Raw genomic sequence first — 16,480 nt, 5'->3', positions numbered from 1 at the left:
ACAATAATGCATTAAAAAATGCTGATGCTTTGATGAAGCAAAGTCAATCAATTGTTCATGCTTTTTATAAGCAAGATAACATAGTCAAAAATGAATACAAAATCAGATTGAATGCTTCAATTGATTGTTGTAGATATTTACTACGACAAGAATTATCTTTTAGAGGTCATGATGAGTCAATGGAATCAGCTAATAGGGGAAATTTTTTAGAGCTTGTGAAATATACTGCAGGGCAGAATGAGCTAGTAAGCAAAGTTGTGTTGGAGAATGCTCCAAAAAATAATCAGATGATATGTCCTGAAATTCAGAAATATATAGTGCATTGCTTTGCAGAGGAAGTTATTAGATTTATAATTCAAGAAGTTGATCATGATGTATTTTGCTTGTTGGTGGATGAATCTGCAGATGTTTCTGATAAAGAACAAATGACAGTGGTTTTTTGTTTTGTTGATAAACATGGGACAATCAAAGAAAGATTTATTGGTCTTGTCCATGTTAAAGAAACAACTTCTGCATCTCTGAAATGTGCTATTGATTCATTGTTTGTCAAACATGGTTTGAGTATGAAACAATTAAGAGGACAGGGCTATGATGGAGCAAGTAATATGAAAGGTGAATTCAATGGGTTAAGATCTCTCATTTTGAGAGAAAATAGTTCTGCTTATTATATCCATTGTTTTGCTCATCAGCTTCAGTTAGTTGTCGTGGCAGTTGCTAAAAAGCATTTTGAAGTTGGAGACTTCTTTGATATGATTTCTGTTTTGGTAAATGTGGTTGGAACTTCTTGTAAGAGAAAGGATATGATTCGAGAAGAATATCGAAAAAGAATCGAGGAAGGAATCAGTCGAGGTGAAATTAAGACAGGAAAAGGATTGAATCAAGAACTCTCACTACAGAGACCTGGTAATACTTGTTGGGATTCTCACTACACAACATTACTGCGGTTGGTTGATTTATTTTCTATTATCATTAAAGTACTTGAGTATATCGAAAAGGATGGTTCTGATAGTACCAAAAGACGACAAGCTAATGGTCTTCTTAAATATTTTAATACCTTTGATTTTGTGTTCTACCTGCAATTGATGTTGCTTATCCTTGGTCTCACGAATAGTTTATCAGTGGCTTTACAAAGGAAAGACCAAGACATTTTGAATGCTATGAGCCTAGTGAAATCCACCAAACAGCAATTATGCAAGCTCCGAGATGATGGATGGGATTCTCTTCTTACTAAAGTTTTTGTTTTTTGTGAGAATCATGACACTGAGTTGCTCATTATGGATGACGAATTTGTTGACCCAAGAAAGCCAATAAAAAGAAGCAACATGACCAACTTGCATCATTATCAAGTGGAGTGCTTTTACACTGTATTAGATATGCAAATTCAGGAGTTTAATGATCGTTTTGATGAGGTAAACACTGAATTACTTGGTTGTGTTGCTTCTTTAAGTCTTATTGATTCATTTCATGAGTTTGATCCGTTGAAGGTTATGAGATTATCTGAGTTTTATCCCAAAGATTTTACTTCTGTCGATCGAATATCACTTGAACACCAACTTGGTTTGTACATCGATAATATCCGGGAAGATGAAAGATTTGCTAATTTGAAGAGTCTGGGGGATCTTGCACATGTGATTGTAGAGACAAGGAAATATCTTTCGTATCCTCAGGTTTATCGACTTCTGAAGCTAGTTTTGACTTTACCTATAGCCACGACAACGGTTGAAAGATGTTTTTCTGCAATGAACATTGTGAAGACTAGTTTGCGCAACCGTATTGGTGATAAGTTTCTAAATGATTGTTTAGTCTCTTTTATTGAAAAGGAATTATTTGATAAGATGACAAATGAAATAGTGATGAAAATGTTTCAGGATATGAAAGAACGTAGGATAACTTTATAAATTTGTTTTGTTGTAAAACTTATTATTATTTTTATTTTAACAACTTATTTTCATATCGTTATAATTTTTTATAAAAAAAATTAATATTATTTTGTGCCCCGGGTTAAAATATGTTCTAGATCAGCCATTCGTATTAACTGTTGTCAATGGAATGACAATCACATCATCATAGAGTTCCGCTGTGAGTGTTGGACATATAAATTATGCTTCTTTCGTAGCATGGTGGGATATATCTTAAAGCTGGACGGTGCTGCTTTACCTGAACATTGTCGTTCGAGTGTTGTTTGTCACTGGAGCTCAGACAACGTAGTTAATATGATTTGCAACTGCGTCATTTGTGGGTATGGTTTTCATTTCGACGGTTGCGAACAACAACATCAAACATTGCGGAGTCCAGGACCCTGACACTGACAAGTTTTTTTCTTCTTCTTTTTTTCTAAGTGTATTGCGTTTATTTGATTATTCGTTTGTTTTGTTAATTTGACTAATTTCCATTGTTTTTTTTTTATCAGGAATATTGGAAACTATCTCCAAGAAAAAGTATAAATGAAGATGGATTAGAAGTTAGAGCATGCAAACCCATAGTTTGGTTTATTGTTGTCGACTGCCTCTGTTTGTGACGTGTGTTGCTGTTATACTTTTTTCTTTGTTGTATTTGCGCAAGACAGACAGACATATGCAAGATGAGACTTAATTATCCCACGTTTTAAATTAATCCTTGCTCCAAATTATAGGAGCTATTTTATGAGTGAGGAATCGAAATTGCCAAATTTTCTACCAATTCAGAGAGCTGTTGTCTTCTTTTTCCTTATTTTTTTGTTAAATAATTATACTATATCAAAGAATGTTGTAACTTGTAACGAAAGATGATTATTAGTTTATACAACATACGTGAGACATACATACGATGCATCAAATGTCTAATATATGATTCGAATTTGATATGAGACTTTTTGGATTTTCCCAATTGTTTATTCTAATGACTTCATTGTTTCATCATGATACATTTTTTTTTTCTTTTTAAAAAGAAATTATCATTCAAAATGATTTTGTATTATTTTTATTTCTATTTTAATTCTGCATTTGATAAACAAACTATTAGGGGATGGTATTGGTTTGAGATTTTAAGAGAATTTTAATGACTTTAAATAAAATCATGGAAAGTATAAAATTGATTATTTTAAGTGATTGTTTAGAAAATTGTTTAAAATCTTGCTGATTTGTTTTTTCTAATCTTGTAAAATCACTCATAAAATCTTGTAAAATCTTTCTCAAAAAATATTGCACAATATCAATATTTTTTGATTCAACGCTTCTATGAAAGAAAAAAAAATCTCTTGCTTATCTCATATTTCATATTTTGTTGATGCGTATGTGTTCTCTTCGTTGGCTCCACTTCTTGTTACGGAAGTGATGATACAAAATTTTATACAAAAAAGGATGTCATGATCTAATATACTCGGAGTGTGACGTAAACAAACATGCACACACACATAGAGAAGAAAGAGAGATAAAGAAAGAAGAGAGAGAGAGTCGAAGTGAAAGTTGAGAGAATGAGAGAGAGAGATGAGAAAATAATATACTACATTGACTTCTCTGTCTCATAAGGATGCACATGCTCTTCTCTCTCTTTTAGAAGTTTTGTTTTGATTTGTATTTTTAGTGCTCCCTGTTCACATACGTTTGCTCTCTGCAAGATAACTAGTAAAATATATCTTCTTTCACAATTCACAATCATAAGTACACGTAACACGTTTGCTCTTTGTCTATCACAATTCACGTGCTGGCTGCGAAGGTACTGACTCTATCGCCGGAGTAATCAACGAAGAAGAAAGAGAAGGAAGCTTGTAGGGTAACGACGACACGACATGTTTGGGTCGGAGCAAAAGCCGGTGGTTTGCGAAGCGTAGGTGGAGCCATTTTGGTATTACTTGACCAGACAGAGGAGGAGTTTCCGCTGGGTTTCTCATCATTGGACGGTGGTGGAAGGTCACCGTATAATCCACCAAGCACTTTTTTCATCGGACGGTGGTGGAAGGTCACCGTATAATCCATCATCGGACAGTGGTGGAAGGTCACCGCTGGTTTCTCATCTTTTCTTCTCCCCACTATTTTTTTTTCTGGGTATATGAGTTTGGTTTGCGACGTCTTCGGTTTTTCTTCTCTGCCTCCCAAAAAGTCATGGACTATGATTCACAAATCTTTCTATTTGATGAGAGAGTTTTCATGACTTTTTTTATGAAGATCTTAAACCAATAACATAATATTTGAATTCATTAACAATCCAAGATTCTTTTGTTTTATTTGAATAACATAAAACTTTTAATGACTTTATAAAACTCTTAATCCAATAACAATAGATTTATCAAGATTTTAGATTACTTTTTATAAATCCATAACTAATAACACCAAATTTTAAAAAAGTTTTAAAAAGTCTTAATTGAATAATAACATATTTTATATAACTTTTAAAGTCATTAAAATTCTTTCTAAATCCTAAACCAATACCCCATCTTAGTAGGTAGTAAATCATTGAACTTTACCATTAACATTAAAATGAATTACCATTAATTTATGTTTATTGATTGTCTCGTGGATAACACAAACGTTTGGGATTCCATAATCCTCTATATATTAAAAGAGAAGCACTCTTACAAAAAAGCTGATGTGTCGCGCTCACAGAGCTCCTATATATTTTTCAAAAAATGTCCTTACTTTTATTGTTATTTACATAAACATGCCACTGAAATATTATGAGCCAATATTTATTTCTATTAGTTTTTAAATATGAAAGATTTTATCAACTATTAAATCCGAAAATGTATTTAATTATCATTTTCATAACCTATTTACTTATCAAAAGTAAATTAAATTTCACAAACAAGAAAAAAAACTATTCATTTATTTATCACTTTTATCGTTTTTCTCATTGCATTTTTAAACTTATGATTAGTTTAAATTAAATCAATTAGTTTAAAAATATTGTTTTATCTATTTAATGGTATAGTGATATAGACAATAATTTGAAACATAAAATATGTGAATTTGATTTGTAGAAATACAAAAAGACATCAAAACTTTTTACACCACCTCAAAATTCTTTTCCAAGTTCAAATATTTCACGGGTGAAACGTATTTTACAGAAAATAAACGCAAATTTGAATAAACGAAAAAAACTTTAGTTACATATTTTGTTTTATACAAACGAATCTTAAATTTCAAGTAATAATTTACTCATAATATTTTATTTAAATTGATTTATTAAACATATAGTGCCGGTTATACCTAGTTATTAATTAAACGTATAATAACAAAAACAAAAAAATGAAGGAAACGCGGCCAAAAAAATGTGGTAAAACGTCTTGGGAAGAAGAAGATGACGAGTGACGACGACGACCTGTAGGTGTAACCGTTTTCATCCTAATTTTTGATATTAAACTAATCACCGACCGATTCATAGAAAGAGAGTGACTTCTTAATCCTCTTTTAAACCCGATCGAGAGTCACAAACACACTCACAAACCATGACCTGCTGTTACATTCCCTTTAAAAAGTCAAAAAAATCATCCCTTTTGACTCTGCTCTGCTCTTTTCTTGATTCAGATTCAAAAAATCACTAAACATTGGATCTCGCCCAAGCTTCTTTGTCTCAGGTTCGTTGTAAAAAAAATTCAGAAATTTTCCGCTTTCGTCGTGTCTCACTCACTGCATCAGAATCCGGATCAAGACGTGCTCATTGTTGTTAGACTCGGTTATTGTGTGTGTCCGTTTAATTAAGTAATAGTGAAAGACAAAGACGTGCTCTCATATGTTGTTGATACACCCATGTGTCGTGGCTAGCGGCAAAAAATAATAATCTTGTCTGCAACTTGATTTAAAATTATTTAAAATACTAATTAGTGTGATCTCATAGTTCTCATGAATGAATGAATGAAATGTTTGTTTTTTCTATGAGGAAACATCGGTTGCTGTCACCAGTTAAGACAAGACTAATCATGTCCATAAGGTGTTCGACAATTTTTTAGTCGGTGATCCATGTTCTCTCTTGTCTTTGCTTCCTTTTTAAGCTTTTACTTCCTGCATACATATCTCAGCCTTCAAGTTATCTCTAATCTATCATTCTTTTTTTTTTTTGTTATTGAACTTTAAGACAATAAAGTTTCTTGCTTTCTTCTGCAGATCATGTGATTTGAATAGGGGTTGCTCTTTTGAGAATCTTTGAGAAGTTCCACGTCACTGTTGAGAAGTTCAACGTCATTGTTGTTAAGTCTCTGCAAAGAACTTTTCCAATTGTGATTTTTTTTTTTGGATTAGAAGGCGATGAAAAGATTCGAGAAGCCAAGGAATTCGACTAGTTTGCAGCCAAGAACCACGACCAATTCAGCAAAGAAAGATCAGAAGCCGCGTAGTAGTAGTAAAGGGAATGGCTTGAAACCGTTGAATGCGGCTCAGCTAGTTTCCAGAGTTTTGGATGCCACGACAGCTTCTGAGCCTTCTTCCATCGTTGTAAATGATTCAACTACTGGGTCAGAGTCTTCTGAAGTCTATGACAATGTGATGGTGCATTACGTGGATGATGCTCAAGGGAAATCAAGAAATGATGGGAACCTGGTGGATTGTGGAGAAGAAGGAAACCGTGATGAATCAGACACTGAAACAAACAGTGAGTCTGTGTCTTCGTCTCAAGGTGATCTGTTTTCCCTTGAAGAGAAGAAATCAGATAGGACATCAATGGTTTCCAAGAGCAAAAGCTCCCAGGATAGACCATTAACAACAAAGGGACGAAACAATGTTGATTCGGTTAGATCTCGATCCCATACCTTCCACGGCACTGCTAGAAAGACCGTAAGATCCAGTAAAAGCCAGGCAAAAGCTTTTTCTGATTTATCTTCTTATAAAACCTCTGAAAACAAGATTTTTTCCTCTGCTTCATCTGCTTCAGCAGTTGACTCCACACCTTTTGAGGATGCAAAAGAAGATGACGAGTTTGAAGATGCTTTGAATGTCGTTGTTAACAGTGAAAGTGACAATGAAACACTTGTGTACAAGGAAAACAAAAGGACTGAAGTGGAGAAAGTTTTTACTCAAAAGATTGGGAACCTGGAAACTCGAATCGTGGTACTTGAAGAAGAACTGAGAGAAGTGGCTGCTCTTGAGATGTCAATATACTCTGTTTTTCCAGAACATGAGAGCTCATCACACAAGCTGCACAGACCTGCAGGAGACCTTTTTAGACTCTACACACTTGCTAGAAAAAATAAGAGTGAGAACAAGTTAATCTCTGTGACCAAAAACATTGTGTCTGGTCTGTCATTGGTGCTGAAATCATGTGGAAGCGATGTACCAAGGTAATTAAAAGAGATGTTCATTCTTCTTGTATATATGTTTCTATAGGATCTGGTCAACCTTATTATGTTGCTTGTCTTTTCTTTGGCTCAGGTTAACGTACTGGTTATCCAACACTGTCATGTTGCGAGAGATCATTTCACAGAAATTTGTTGGCACATATCGAAATGGATCAAATTCTCTTGAAGAAGATTGGACCGATGTAAGAACTCTGATAGCGGCATTAAGAAGAGTTGAATCATGTTTATTCACTCAAGTAGTTGAATCTATATGGTCACAGGTAAAAACCAAAAAAGCCATAGATCATTCTATCTTAATAGTAAGCTGCAGTTGTTAAATGTCTTTAGATTTCCACTCCTTCTGTTAGGTAATAATGGTTCACATGAGACCTCAAGGGGTAGAATCGACGATGGGTGACATGATGGGGAATTTTTCAGAACCAGCAACATGTGACAAGTTACAAGAGAGCTTTTCTGTCAACCTTTGGAAAAACGCTTTTGAGGAGGCGCTTCAACGGCTCTGTCCTGTTCAAGCAGCAAAGCGTAAATGTGGCTGCTTGCATGTATTGACCAGAATGGTATAGTCCATTTAACTTCCCTTCTTCCAGTGGAATGGTTCTTTTCTTCTGGATTGAACTGATATGTTCTGTCTAACTAGGTTATGGAGCAATGCATTGTAAGACTTGATGTGGCTATGTTTAATGCTATTCTCCGTGAGTGGGCTCATCAGACATCGTCTGATCCCGTCTCTGATCCCATTGCTGACCCAAGAGTTCTGCCAATTCCAGCAGGGGTTTTGAGCTTTGAATCTGGTGTAAAACTGAAAAACACGGTATTCACTTAAATCATTTGAAGTCGTACATTATCCCATCTTCCCAAGCAATTTACTACTTTAGTTGCCAATATTTTAGAAGTCATGTATGCTAATATAAAATGTTTATGCAGGTTGGCTACTGGTCGAGATTGCTTACAGACATATTTGGCGATGTTGATCATTCTCTGGAAAAGGAGAAACAAATGCAAAAAGGGGATGAGACATTTAAACCTTTCCACTTGCTCAATGAACTGAGCGATCTCCTTATGCTACCAAAAGAAATGCTTGTAGAAAGTTCCACCAGGGATGAGGTATGTATGCTTCATGATTTAGTACTGCTTATTAACACCTTGAAACTGTGATCTTCATAGTCGCTTGGTTTCAACACCTACCTTCTGGTTTATATTTTGGTTTTGTGTTTCACAGGTCTGCCCATCTATTGGCCTGAGTTTAATAAAAAGGATTTTATGCAATTTCACCCCCGATGAATTCTGCCCATACCCTGTTCCAGGAATTGTTCTTGAGGAACTCAACACTCAGGTTGATCTACTTATTTCAGTCCTTCAATGACATACAAAGAAAATTTATCTTGCTACAAGACTAAAACTACATTGTTTCTGTGTTTCCAGTGCATACTTGAGAGTAGAAGCTCTTCTGGAGACGCAACTAGAGGTTTTCCTCGGCAAGTCCATCCAGTTTCATATTGTCTTCCTTCTTATAGCCACTTGACTGACATTGTTGCAGAGTTTGATGAAAAGCTTAAGCTTTCTACGACTCTAAACAAAGAATACAGCAGCAACAAAGAGGTAGAGATATCAAGATCTCTTCCATACTACAGCAAAGGGGCTGAAGAAAAGGAAAACCTCAGTTTTTCTCAGACTAACGAAAGATACAGACTCCTTGGAAAACCCTAAACCTGGTTTGTTTGACCGAAAAGCGCCTGTGGAAATTCCAAGCTCATCGAGAAGTACACTCAAAACCCAATTCTTATTGTCCTTGAACATCAAATGACCAATGTACATCAATACATACTCTAATTTTACAAAAACAAAAATCATATCATCTTGCACTTGGACCATTTCAATACAAGCTTGATTTTAAAGTTAAAACCACAGACAAGAAATGGTCTCTCTTGCTTTCTTTTTTATGCGTAAACTGGAAACTTCTCAGCAGAAGCTGAGGCAGAAGAACTAATACCCTCGAGCACTTTAATAACTTGAACCAATGAAGGTCGTTTCTCTGCAGCAATGGCGGTGCAATCTAAAGCAAGGTCTAAGGTCTTTAGCATGTCTGATTGACAAGAATCAGACAAGATCTTTTGGTCAAGAACTTGCGCGGCTCCATCAGTCAGGTTTATCTTCCTCCTGACCTGCTTCACTATGTCAACAGACTCTCTAGATGCGCCTTCTTCTGTTTTCTCTGCTCTTTGCCCCGTTACAAGTTCTAGAAGTACAACACCAAAACTGTAAACATCCATATTTTCTGTTGCTTTCTTGCTGTAATTGATTTCTGTATCCAATTAAGTAAAAAAATCATCAAAGGTTTCAGAACATCATAACAGAAAAATTCAGTAGTTCTAGACATTTACCTGGTGCAGTATAGCAGGAGTTGGAGTTTGCATGTACCAGAGACTGAAAAGCAGTTTCTCCAACAATATGGTCAAGAGCAAAATCAGAGAGCTTGGGTACAAAATCTTTGTCCAAGAGAACGTTTGCTGACTTTAGGTTCCTATGGAGTAAGTGTGGCACATAATCTTTGCTTATGTATGCCAATGCTTGAGCAGCACCTAGTGCTATCTTCAACCTAATGCTCCACTGCAGTTGGTCGCCAGATCTTGATAGCATATCATGTAAGCTACCATTTTGTGTGAACTCATAGATCAAGAAGAGCAATTCTTCTGTGAAACAAAATCCAAGAATTCGAGTAATGTTCTTATGCCGTATCTTTGCTATGGTTCTCACTTGAGCTTTCAGAGCTTTTGAGGTTATATTCTTAGAATTCATGAGCTTCTTCACAGCTATTAACTCACCACTCAATAAACTGAGAACATATACTTCACTCCCGGAAGGACAACTTTCATTCACCACTTTCATCAACTCATGCTCGGTTAACTTGAGGGGATAATAAAACTCCGAGTGCCAAGTACCCTTAAACTGCACTTTCTTTCGGGAATACCGGTATAACGCTGCAAGCAAAGTGGCAATAGCAAGTGCTAAACATATCAAAGCTAACATCAACGCTTTACTACCCTTTTTATGGAAGCTAGAGCGATCAGAGGAGCAAGCATTGGGTAAACCAGGTCCACAAAGCTCAGGATTTCCTTGTAGAAAGGAAGCTGGTAACCCGGAGACCAGAGATTGAGGTACTTCACCTGATAATCTATTGAACGACACGTTGAAGAGAGCTAGCTTCAGGTTTTGTAAGTCTTGAGGAATCAAACCAGTAAGACTATTCTCAGAGAGATCAAGATAAGTCAAAACATGCAGATCAGCAAGTGATGAAGGGATTTCTCCGGTAAATGCATTGCCTGCTAGAGACAAAGAGACAAGCTTCTTGCAATTCTTCAGTTCTGGTATCTTCCCTAAGAACCTATTGTGAGAGATGTTTACAATACTAAGTACAGGTGAGTCACAAAAATTCGGCGGTAACTCTCCACCAAACCCGTTTTCAGAAGCAGAGAACTTATACAAGCTCTTAATCATTCCAAGACCATGTGGGATTTCACCAGAAAAGGAATTGTTGTCTATCTCAACTTGCTCTAATGCAGAAGCCAACGACACAGAATCAGGCACTTGACCTGTGAACCGATTATTATCCGCTTTAATAATCTTAATCTTGGGTAATTTCCATAACGCAGCTGGAAACTCACCAGAGAATCCATTGTCCTGCACTTGAAACCTCTCCAGAGTAAGGCATTCACCAATGGAGTTAGGCAATGACCCTTCAAAGAAATTTGAATGGAGAGAAAGGTTAATAAGCCTTTTACCACTGCAAATACCACCAGGGAAAGAGCCAGATAACTTATTCTGTGACACATCAAGAGACACCAAGTTCTTGAGAGAAGGCCCTAAGGATCGAGGGATTTCACCACTGAGGTTGTTGAAACAAAGATCCAAAGTTTTCAAACTTGTCAAACCAACAAACGAAGTAGGAATCTCTCCATGGAAGCCTGACCTATGCAACATAAGCTGTTCAAGCTTGTCTAGTTTCCCAATAAAAGAAGGAATCTCACTAACCAGATAGCTGTTTTCAGACAAATCAAGAACCACAAGCTCACTTAGCTTCCCAATAGCAGAAGGGACGACACCAGTGAGCAGATTACTTCCCAAGTTGAGAACTTGCAGATTGAACAGTAACCCTAAGTCTTCTGGAATCTTACCCTCGACATGGTTGCTGCTCAAATCAAGATTTTTCAAAGAACTAAACTCAGAAATCTGATCAGGGATTGTGCCCCAGATGAGATTAGAGCTGAGATTCAGAGTCTCTAACGTGACACAGCGAGACAAATGAAGTGGGATTGGCTGATTGAACAAGTTTTGGGAAAGGTCTAGGTGAGTGAGGTAAGGGAGGTCACAAATAGAGTCAGAGATTTCACCAGAAAGATTCAAACTTTGAAGGTTAATGGAAGAGACGTAAAGAGAAGGAGCTCTGGTACAAGTGATACCAGTCCAGTTACAATGGTGAGAAGAAGAAGTGTTTAACCAACCTGAAAGAGAGCCTTTTGGATCATCAATGGAGGCCTTGAATCTGAGAAGATTACCAAGCTCCTCATCTTCTGTGAAAGAGAAGGTCGTAGTGAAGTAGAAGAAGAAGAATGTGAAAGCTAGTGAGATTGAAAACTGGTGCGTGAATCTGGTAGCCATTAAAAAGATTGAAGAGGATCTGGTGAATGAGTGAGAGCAAGTGAGAGTGAGAGTGAGAGTGATAGTGAAACAGAGAATTTAAGACAATTATTGATAACAAGTAAATAAGGTCAAATGTTGTAAAAAGTGAGAGCGCAATCATGTAGTAATGTAATAAATATGCGTAATCTTGTTTAGGACAAACTGGTTGCCAAAAAAAAAAAAAAAGTTTAGGACAAACTATAATTTATTTGGTAAAAATAACAAAAAGAAAAAAAACTAAATTACGAGTTTGTAAAACAATGATAGATTTTGTTGATATGATTCAGGCTCATTAAACCCTATAAATGGAGGAACACTCCAGCTAAACAAACTTTGGTCCTATGTTTTTCCTTATAATATGAGATTCAAAACCCTCTAACTGAGCCAGTGTGTGTTCCACCACACTTGACTTCACCTACTTCCACCACTTGGAAGAATATTGATATTAATCTAAAACAGGGGCCATGATGAAAGTTTGGTTGGATTGGCTAATTAAAGATATAAATCAGAGAATCCGGTTTATGATTTTCAATTAATTTTTCTATTTGTATAACATCATTTTCACAAATCTGTTCAAATTTTCAGGTGTGCCTAAAAAACCTAATAATCAGACAAGAATTGGAAATAAGGGTGTTTTATGCAATTTTAAGAGAATGGGGTAGGTAATTGTAAGAAAAAGAGTAGAGAGGGTTTAGTTTGAAAATTTCCGTTAATATTTTTTTTTGCAGGGAGAGGAGAGGAGAGGAGTCTTTGGGAACTGGTAGATTTGTAGACAAAACGACGTCTCGGAGATTGGAATTTCGGATCGTCTCTCTCTCTCTCTCTCTCTCTCTGCTTCTTTGTTTCAATCCGATTGATTTCAATTCAAACCCCTTTTACTTCTTCACTTCCAAAGATTTGATTTTTACCAGGTCAGTTTCTTCTTCATCAACCCAAGTTTTTTTCTTTTCTTTTTCTAGGGTTCTTTTTTTTCTTCTTCTTTGTGTTGTTTGCTTCACAGTCATTTGAAGCTACTTCTTGTTAACTCTGTGTTTGGAAGTTAAACCTAGTTGACTTTCAGAAGCTTAAAGAGTTCTGCTTTTTTTTTTTCTTTTTTTTTTAATATAGAGTTCGTGATTTTGTTCTTAAATTTTGTAATTTGGATTTAAATCCTTAGTCTTTTTACTTTGCTTGGTGTGAATACTGAGTAGAAATCGAGTCAACTCGGATGTGAGTACCTGAGTTGATTTTGTTTTTAGCTAGAGTTGCAAATCAAGCTACTGAAGTTACTTCAGAGTCATTAATTTTCTGATTAGGTTTGGTTTTATCACTCTACTCAATGAATTGAATTGCTTTAAAGGTTTAGTTTTTTTCTAGGACTATGATGGTGTATATCAGTATTTGGTACACAGAGGATCTTCGTTTGTTAGTTTTACTCTTCTTTTGAGTGACATCTGCATTTAATTAGCTTTCTTCTGCACATAAGTTTGGTACCCGTTTGGTGGGCGTCTGTTTGGCACAAATCAATGGTTCTTATATTCTTGAGTTTGTGACTTTTGGTAGTCAGCAGAATTTCCCATGGGGGGATACTTCTGTGTTGATTGATAAGTAAAGGACTCTCCAGCATTTATTTTTCTAAAGAACCTCTCTCTTGACTTTGTATAGGGCTTGATTGAAAGCTATGTTAGCGTACGAGATGGTACATAATACTGTTTTTTCTGTGTTCCTTCAGCACAGCCAATGGTCTAGATGACCAACAGTTGTTCCGCATATCTTTCTTTTTTCTTTCTCTGTACCCTCTATCAGCTGACTTCGTTCTTTCTGTCTTTTACTTTTTCTTAACTTCTTTCCGAATCTTGGCAGTCTTAGAAGCAAGAGAAGTCTCAAGAAGTTGCTACTACAAGTGAGGCCACTAGTGAAAATTCTCTTTGTTATCACTTGTTAGTACAGATAAGTGGTGAGAAAGTAATATGGCTGATACCAGTCCAAGAACTGATGTCTCAACGGATGATGACACTGATCATCCAGATCTCGGGGTTAGCTCATAATCTGGCTATTTTTTCTCACTTATCTTTTTTCGAACGAGTGTGATGGACCAGTAAAGTTTTCTGGTGTTAATTTTATGCAGTCTGAGGGGGCACTAGCGAATACTGCTGCTTCTGATTCTAGTGACCGCTCGAAGGGCAAGATGGATCAAAAGGTGATATGTCCATCTCTGTAGATAAGATAACTATTTTTATTGAGCCAATGTATAATCTGTTTCTTCTTTCCTTATATTTTGATCCATAGACCCTTCGTAGGCTTGCTCAAAACCGCGAGGCAGCAAGGAAAAGCAGATTGAGGAAAAAGGTAAAACTTTCCACTGGTTCTTGGTTAATTTTATTTTTTACCTTTTTCTTCGCTAAATTAAAGAAGAACCTTAATTTCTTTCAATTGTTCCCTCCATAGGCTTATGTTCAGCAGCTGGAGAACAGTCGCTTGAAACTTACCCAGCTTGAACAGGAGCTGCAAAGAGCAAGACAGCAGGTTCAAATTTGTTTTCTTATTTCCATTGATTATTAATTTGTGGTTCTGTATACCTAAAAGAATTTTCTCGCTTTCAGGGCGTCTTCATTTCAAGCACAGGAGACCAAGCCCATTCTACTGGTGGAAATGGTTAGTTGCTTATTCTCTATTAGTGTGTTTTTCTTTGGCTTGTAATTTGTTGATAAGGTGTAGAATCAATGAGTTACATCACGTCATCCCATAACAATATGGTGGGTTGTCAGAGTAAATGGATGACTGACGTGGTTCTGATAGCTAAAACTGTTCCATCTAATTAGCATTGTTGTGGATTTTGACTTAAAAGATCGAATCTCATGGATTTGTTCTTGTTTATAAGTAATAACATCTTTTATTTCAGGTGCTTTGGCTTTTGATGCTGAACATTCACGGTGGCTGGAAGAAAAGAACAAGCAAATGAACGAGCTGAGGTCTGCACTAAATGCCCATGCAGGTGATGCTGAGCTTCGAACAATAGTTGATGGTGTGATGGCTCACTATGAGGAGCTTTTCAGGATAAAGAGCAATGCAGCTAAGAATGATGTCTTTCACTTGCTGTCTGGTATGTGGAAAACACCAGCTGAGAGATGTTTTTTGTGGCTCGGTGGGTTTCGTTCATCTGAACTTCTCAAGGTCAGGTCTTATTTCATTGTGTCTTTCTCCGGTTACATCTGTTTTTACATAGTACATTAGAAGTATGGTCATAATAAATAAAAAAATGTGTGCAAACAGCTTCTGGCGAATCAGTTGGAGCCAATGACAGAGAGACAGTTGGTGGGCATAAATAACTTGCAACAGACATCGCAGCAGGCTGAAGATGCTTTGTCTCAAGGAATGGAGAGCTTACAACAGTCTCTAGCTGATACTTTATCGAGCGGGACTCTTGGTTCAAGCTCATCAGGGAATGTGGCGAGCTACATGGGTCAGATGGCCATGGCAATGGGAAAGTTAGGTACCCTCGAAGGATTCATCCGCCAGGTACAACCACTTGTGATGTTTTGAGATGATATCTCTAGAATATATGGTAATAATGATGATACTTCTGGTTGGTGGCAGGCTGATAATTTGAGACTACAAACATTGCAACAGATGATAAGAGTATTAACAACGCGGCAGTCAGCGCGTGCTCTACTTGCAATTCATGATTACTTCTCGCGGCTACGAGCTCTTAGCTCCTTATGGCTTGCTCGACCCAGAGAGTGAAATTGTATTTTGGTAGCTGTACAAAACCCATATGGACACAAACCAGGAGAGACTATTAAATTAACACTTCTCAGATTCTTCTTACCAAATCCATCGACGAATAAGCAGTTTTCTGTGAAACAAAAGTAAAGACTCTTTGTCTCTAGATTTCTAAAATGGTTGTGGTAATTCATGTTGTTTTAGCTGTAGCCGTCAGGTCTTTTTTTCTTCTTAGCATTTGGAAAGTTTACTGTATTGTTTATATCAGAATTGTTACTGAATTTTGTAATTTTATTTTTTTGTGGTAAGGTGTTTCATTTACTTTTTTTTTTGTGTCTTAATCATCATCTAACAAGATAAAGGCGTTTTGATACTTTTATTTCTATCTTGAGTTTTGTGGTTTTCTCAATGGATTCTTAATGTCAAACTTCACACAGATGATGAAGTGTTCCAAAATGTTTACATCTCCAACTAGTTAAAGTGTGACTGTTTATGTATTGAGAACATATAAAAGAAAAAATAACTTCAGATTATCAATAATGTTATACTCTCAAGGACAATTCGTTTCCAGAGATTTCACACTAATAAAATCAGATATGCTAGTAAATCCAATGTTTATTCTAATGATGTCATTGTCTCATCATGATACAATGTACAATAATTTACAGTATCTTTTGTGTTAAGCGGTATGAGAATGAAATTCATCAAACATAAATTTTGTTTGATATTAATTTAATTGATAAAATAGTATTTATCATTCTAATATAATATTTTTTATTTGTAAGTAAAAACATTTGAGAAGATAATGAGCTTTAAAAACGAATTTTTGATTTCTTG

The 16,480-nt window shown here is 36.0% G+C and overlaps 4 protein-coding genes across 7 annotated transcripts in view; 3 read left to right on the top strand and 1 right to left on the bottom strand.

Moving 5' to 3' along the window:
- LOC104709899 overlaps positions 1-1,898 on the top strand; it is a 2,973-nt gene extending 1,075 nt beyond the window's left edge. Inside the window, exons 5-6 of the mRNA XM_019228835.1 lie at positions 775-974; positions 1,386-1,898. Coding sequence (XP_019084380.1) covers positions 775-974; positions 1,386-1,898 — 713 coding nt within the window. The remainder of the gene's footprint in view (positions 1-774; positions 975-1,385) is intronic.
- On the top strand, positions 5,312-9,166 carry LOC104708410. Of its 3 annotated transcripts, none has more exons than XM_010424976.2 (8): positions 5,312-5,551; positions 6,078-7,246; positions 7,338-7,524; positions 7,612-7,821; positions 7,902-8,075; positions 8,189-8,368; positions 8,484-8,597; positions 8,687-9,166. In XM_010424976.2, the coding sequence occupies exons 2-8, from the start codon at positions 6,219-6,221 to the stop codon at positions 8,969-8,971; spliced, it is 2,178 nt and encodes a 725-aa protein (XP_010423278.1). In that variant the 5' UTR covers positions 5,312-5,551; positions 6,078-6,218; the 3' UTR covers positions 8,972-9,166. The 3 variants fall into 3 exon arrangements, with proteins under 3 accessions (XP_010423278.1, XP_010423279.1, XP_019084483.1); XM_010424977.2 differs by lacking the exon at positions 5,312-5,551 and adding an exon at positions 5,562-5,926; XM_019228938.1 differs by lacking the exon at positions 5,312-5,551 and having other exon boundaries at positions 5,936-7,246.
- LOC104708411 (probably inactive leucine-rich repeat receptor-like protein kinase At5g06940) lies at positions 9,026-12,015 on the bottom strand. Its single transcript, XM_010424982.1, has 2 exons — positions 9,646-12,015; positions 9,026-9,566 (listed from the first exon to the last, which is right to left on the bottom strand). Exons 1-2 carry the CDS (start codon positions 11,918-11,920, stop codon positions 9,202-9,204), a joined length of 2,640 nt encoding a protein of 879 aa, XP_010423284.1. The 5' UTR covers positions 11,921-12,015; the 3' UTR covers positions 9,026-9,201.
- On the top strand, positions 12,683-15,967 carry LOC104708407 (transcription factor TGA2). 2 transcript variants are annotated; one of them, XM_010424969.2, is made up of 10 exons: positions 12,683-12,852; positions 13,586-13,619; positions 13,784-13,956; positions 14,049-14,120; positions 14,210-14,269; positions 14,369-14,446; positions 14,524-14,575; positions 14,823-15,094; positions 15,194-15,439; positions 15,518-15,967. In XM_010424969.2, exons 3-10 carry the CDS (start codon positions 13,891-13,893, stop codon positions 15,662-15,664), a joined length of 993 nt encoding a protein of 330 aa, XP_010423271.1. In that variant the 5' UTR covers positions 12,683-12,852; positions 13,586-13,619; positions 13,784-13,890; the 3' UTR covers positions 15,665-15,967. The 2 variants fall into 2 exon arrangements, with proteins under 2 accessions (XP_010423271.1, XP_010423270.1); XM_010424968.2 differs by lacking the exon at positions 13,586-13,619.

The sequence above is a fragment of the Camelina sativa genome, chromosome 8 (assembly GCF_000633955.1).
Source record: "Camelina sativa cultivar DH55 chromosome 8, Cs, whole genome shotgun sequence".
Classification (NCBI taxonomy): Eukaryota; Viridiplantae; Streptophyta; class Magnoliopsida; order Brassicales; family Brassicaceae; genus Camelina; species Camelina sativa.
The sequence above is the reverse complement of the archived record's forward strand: the minus strand, read 5'-3'. Positions and strand labels throughout refer to the sequence as shown.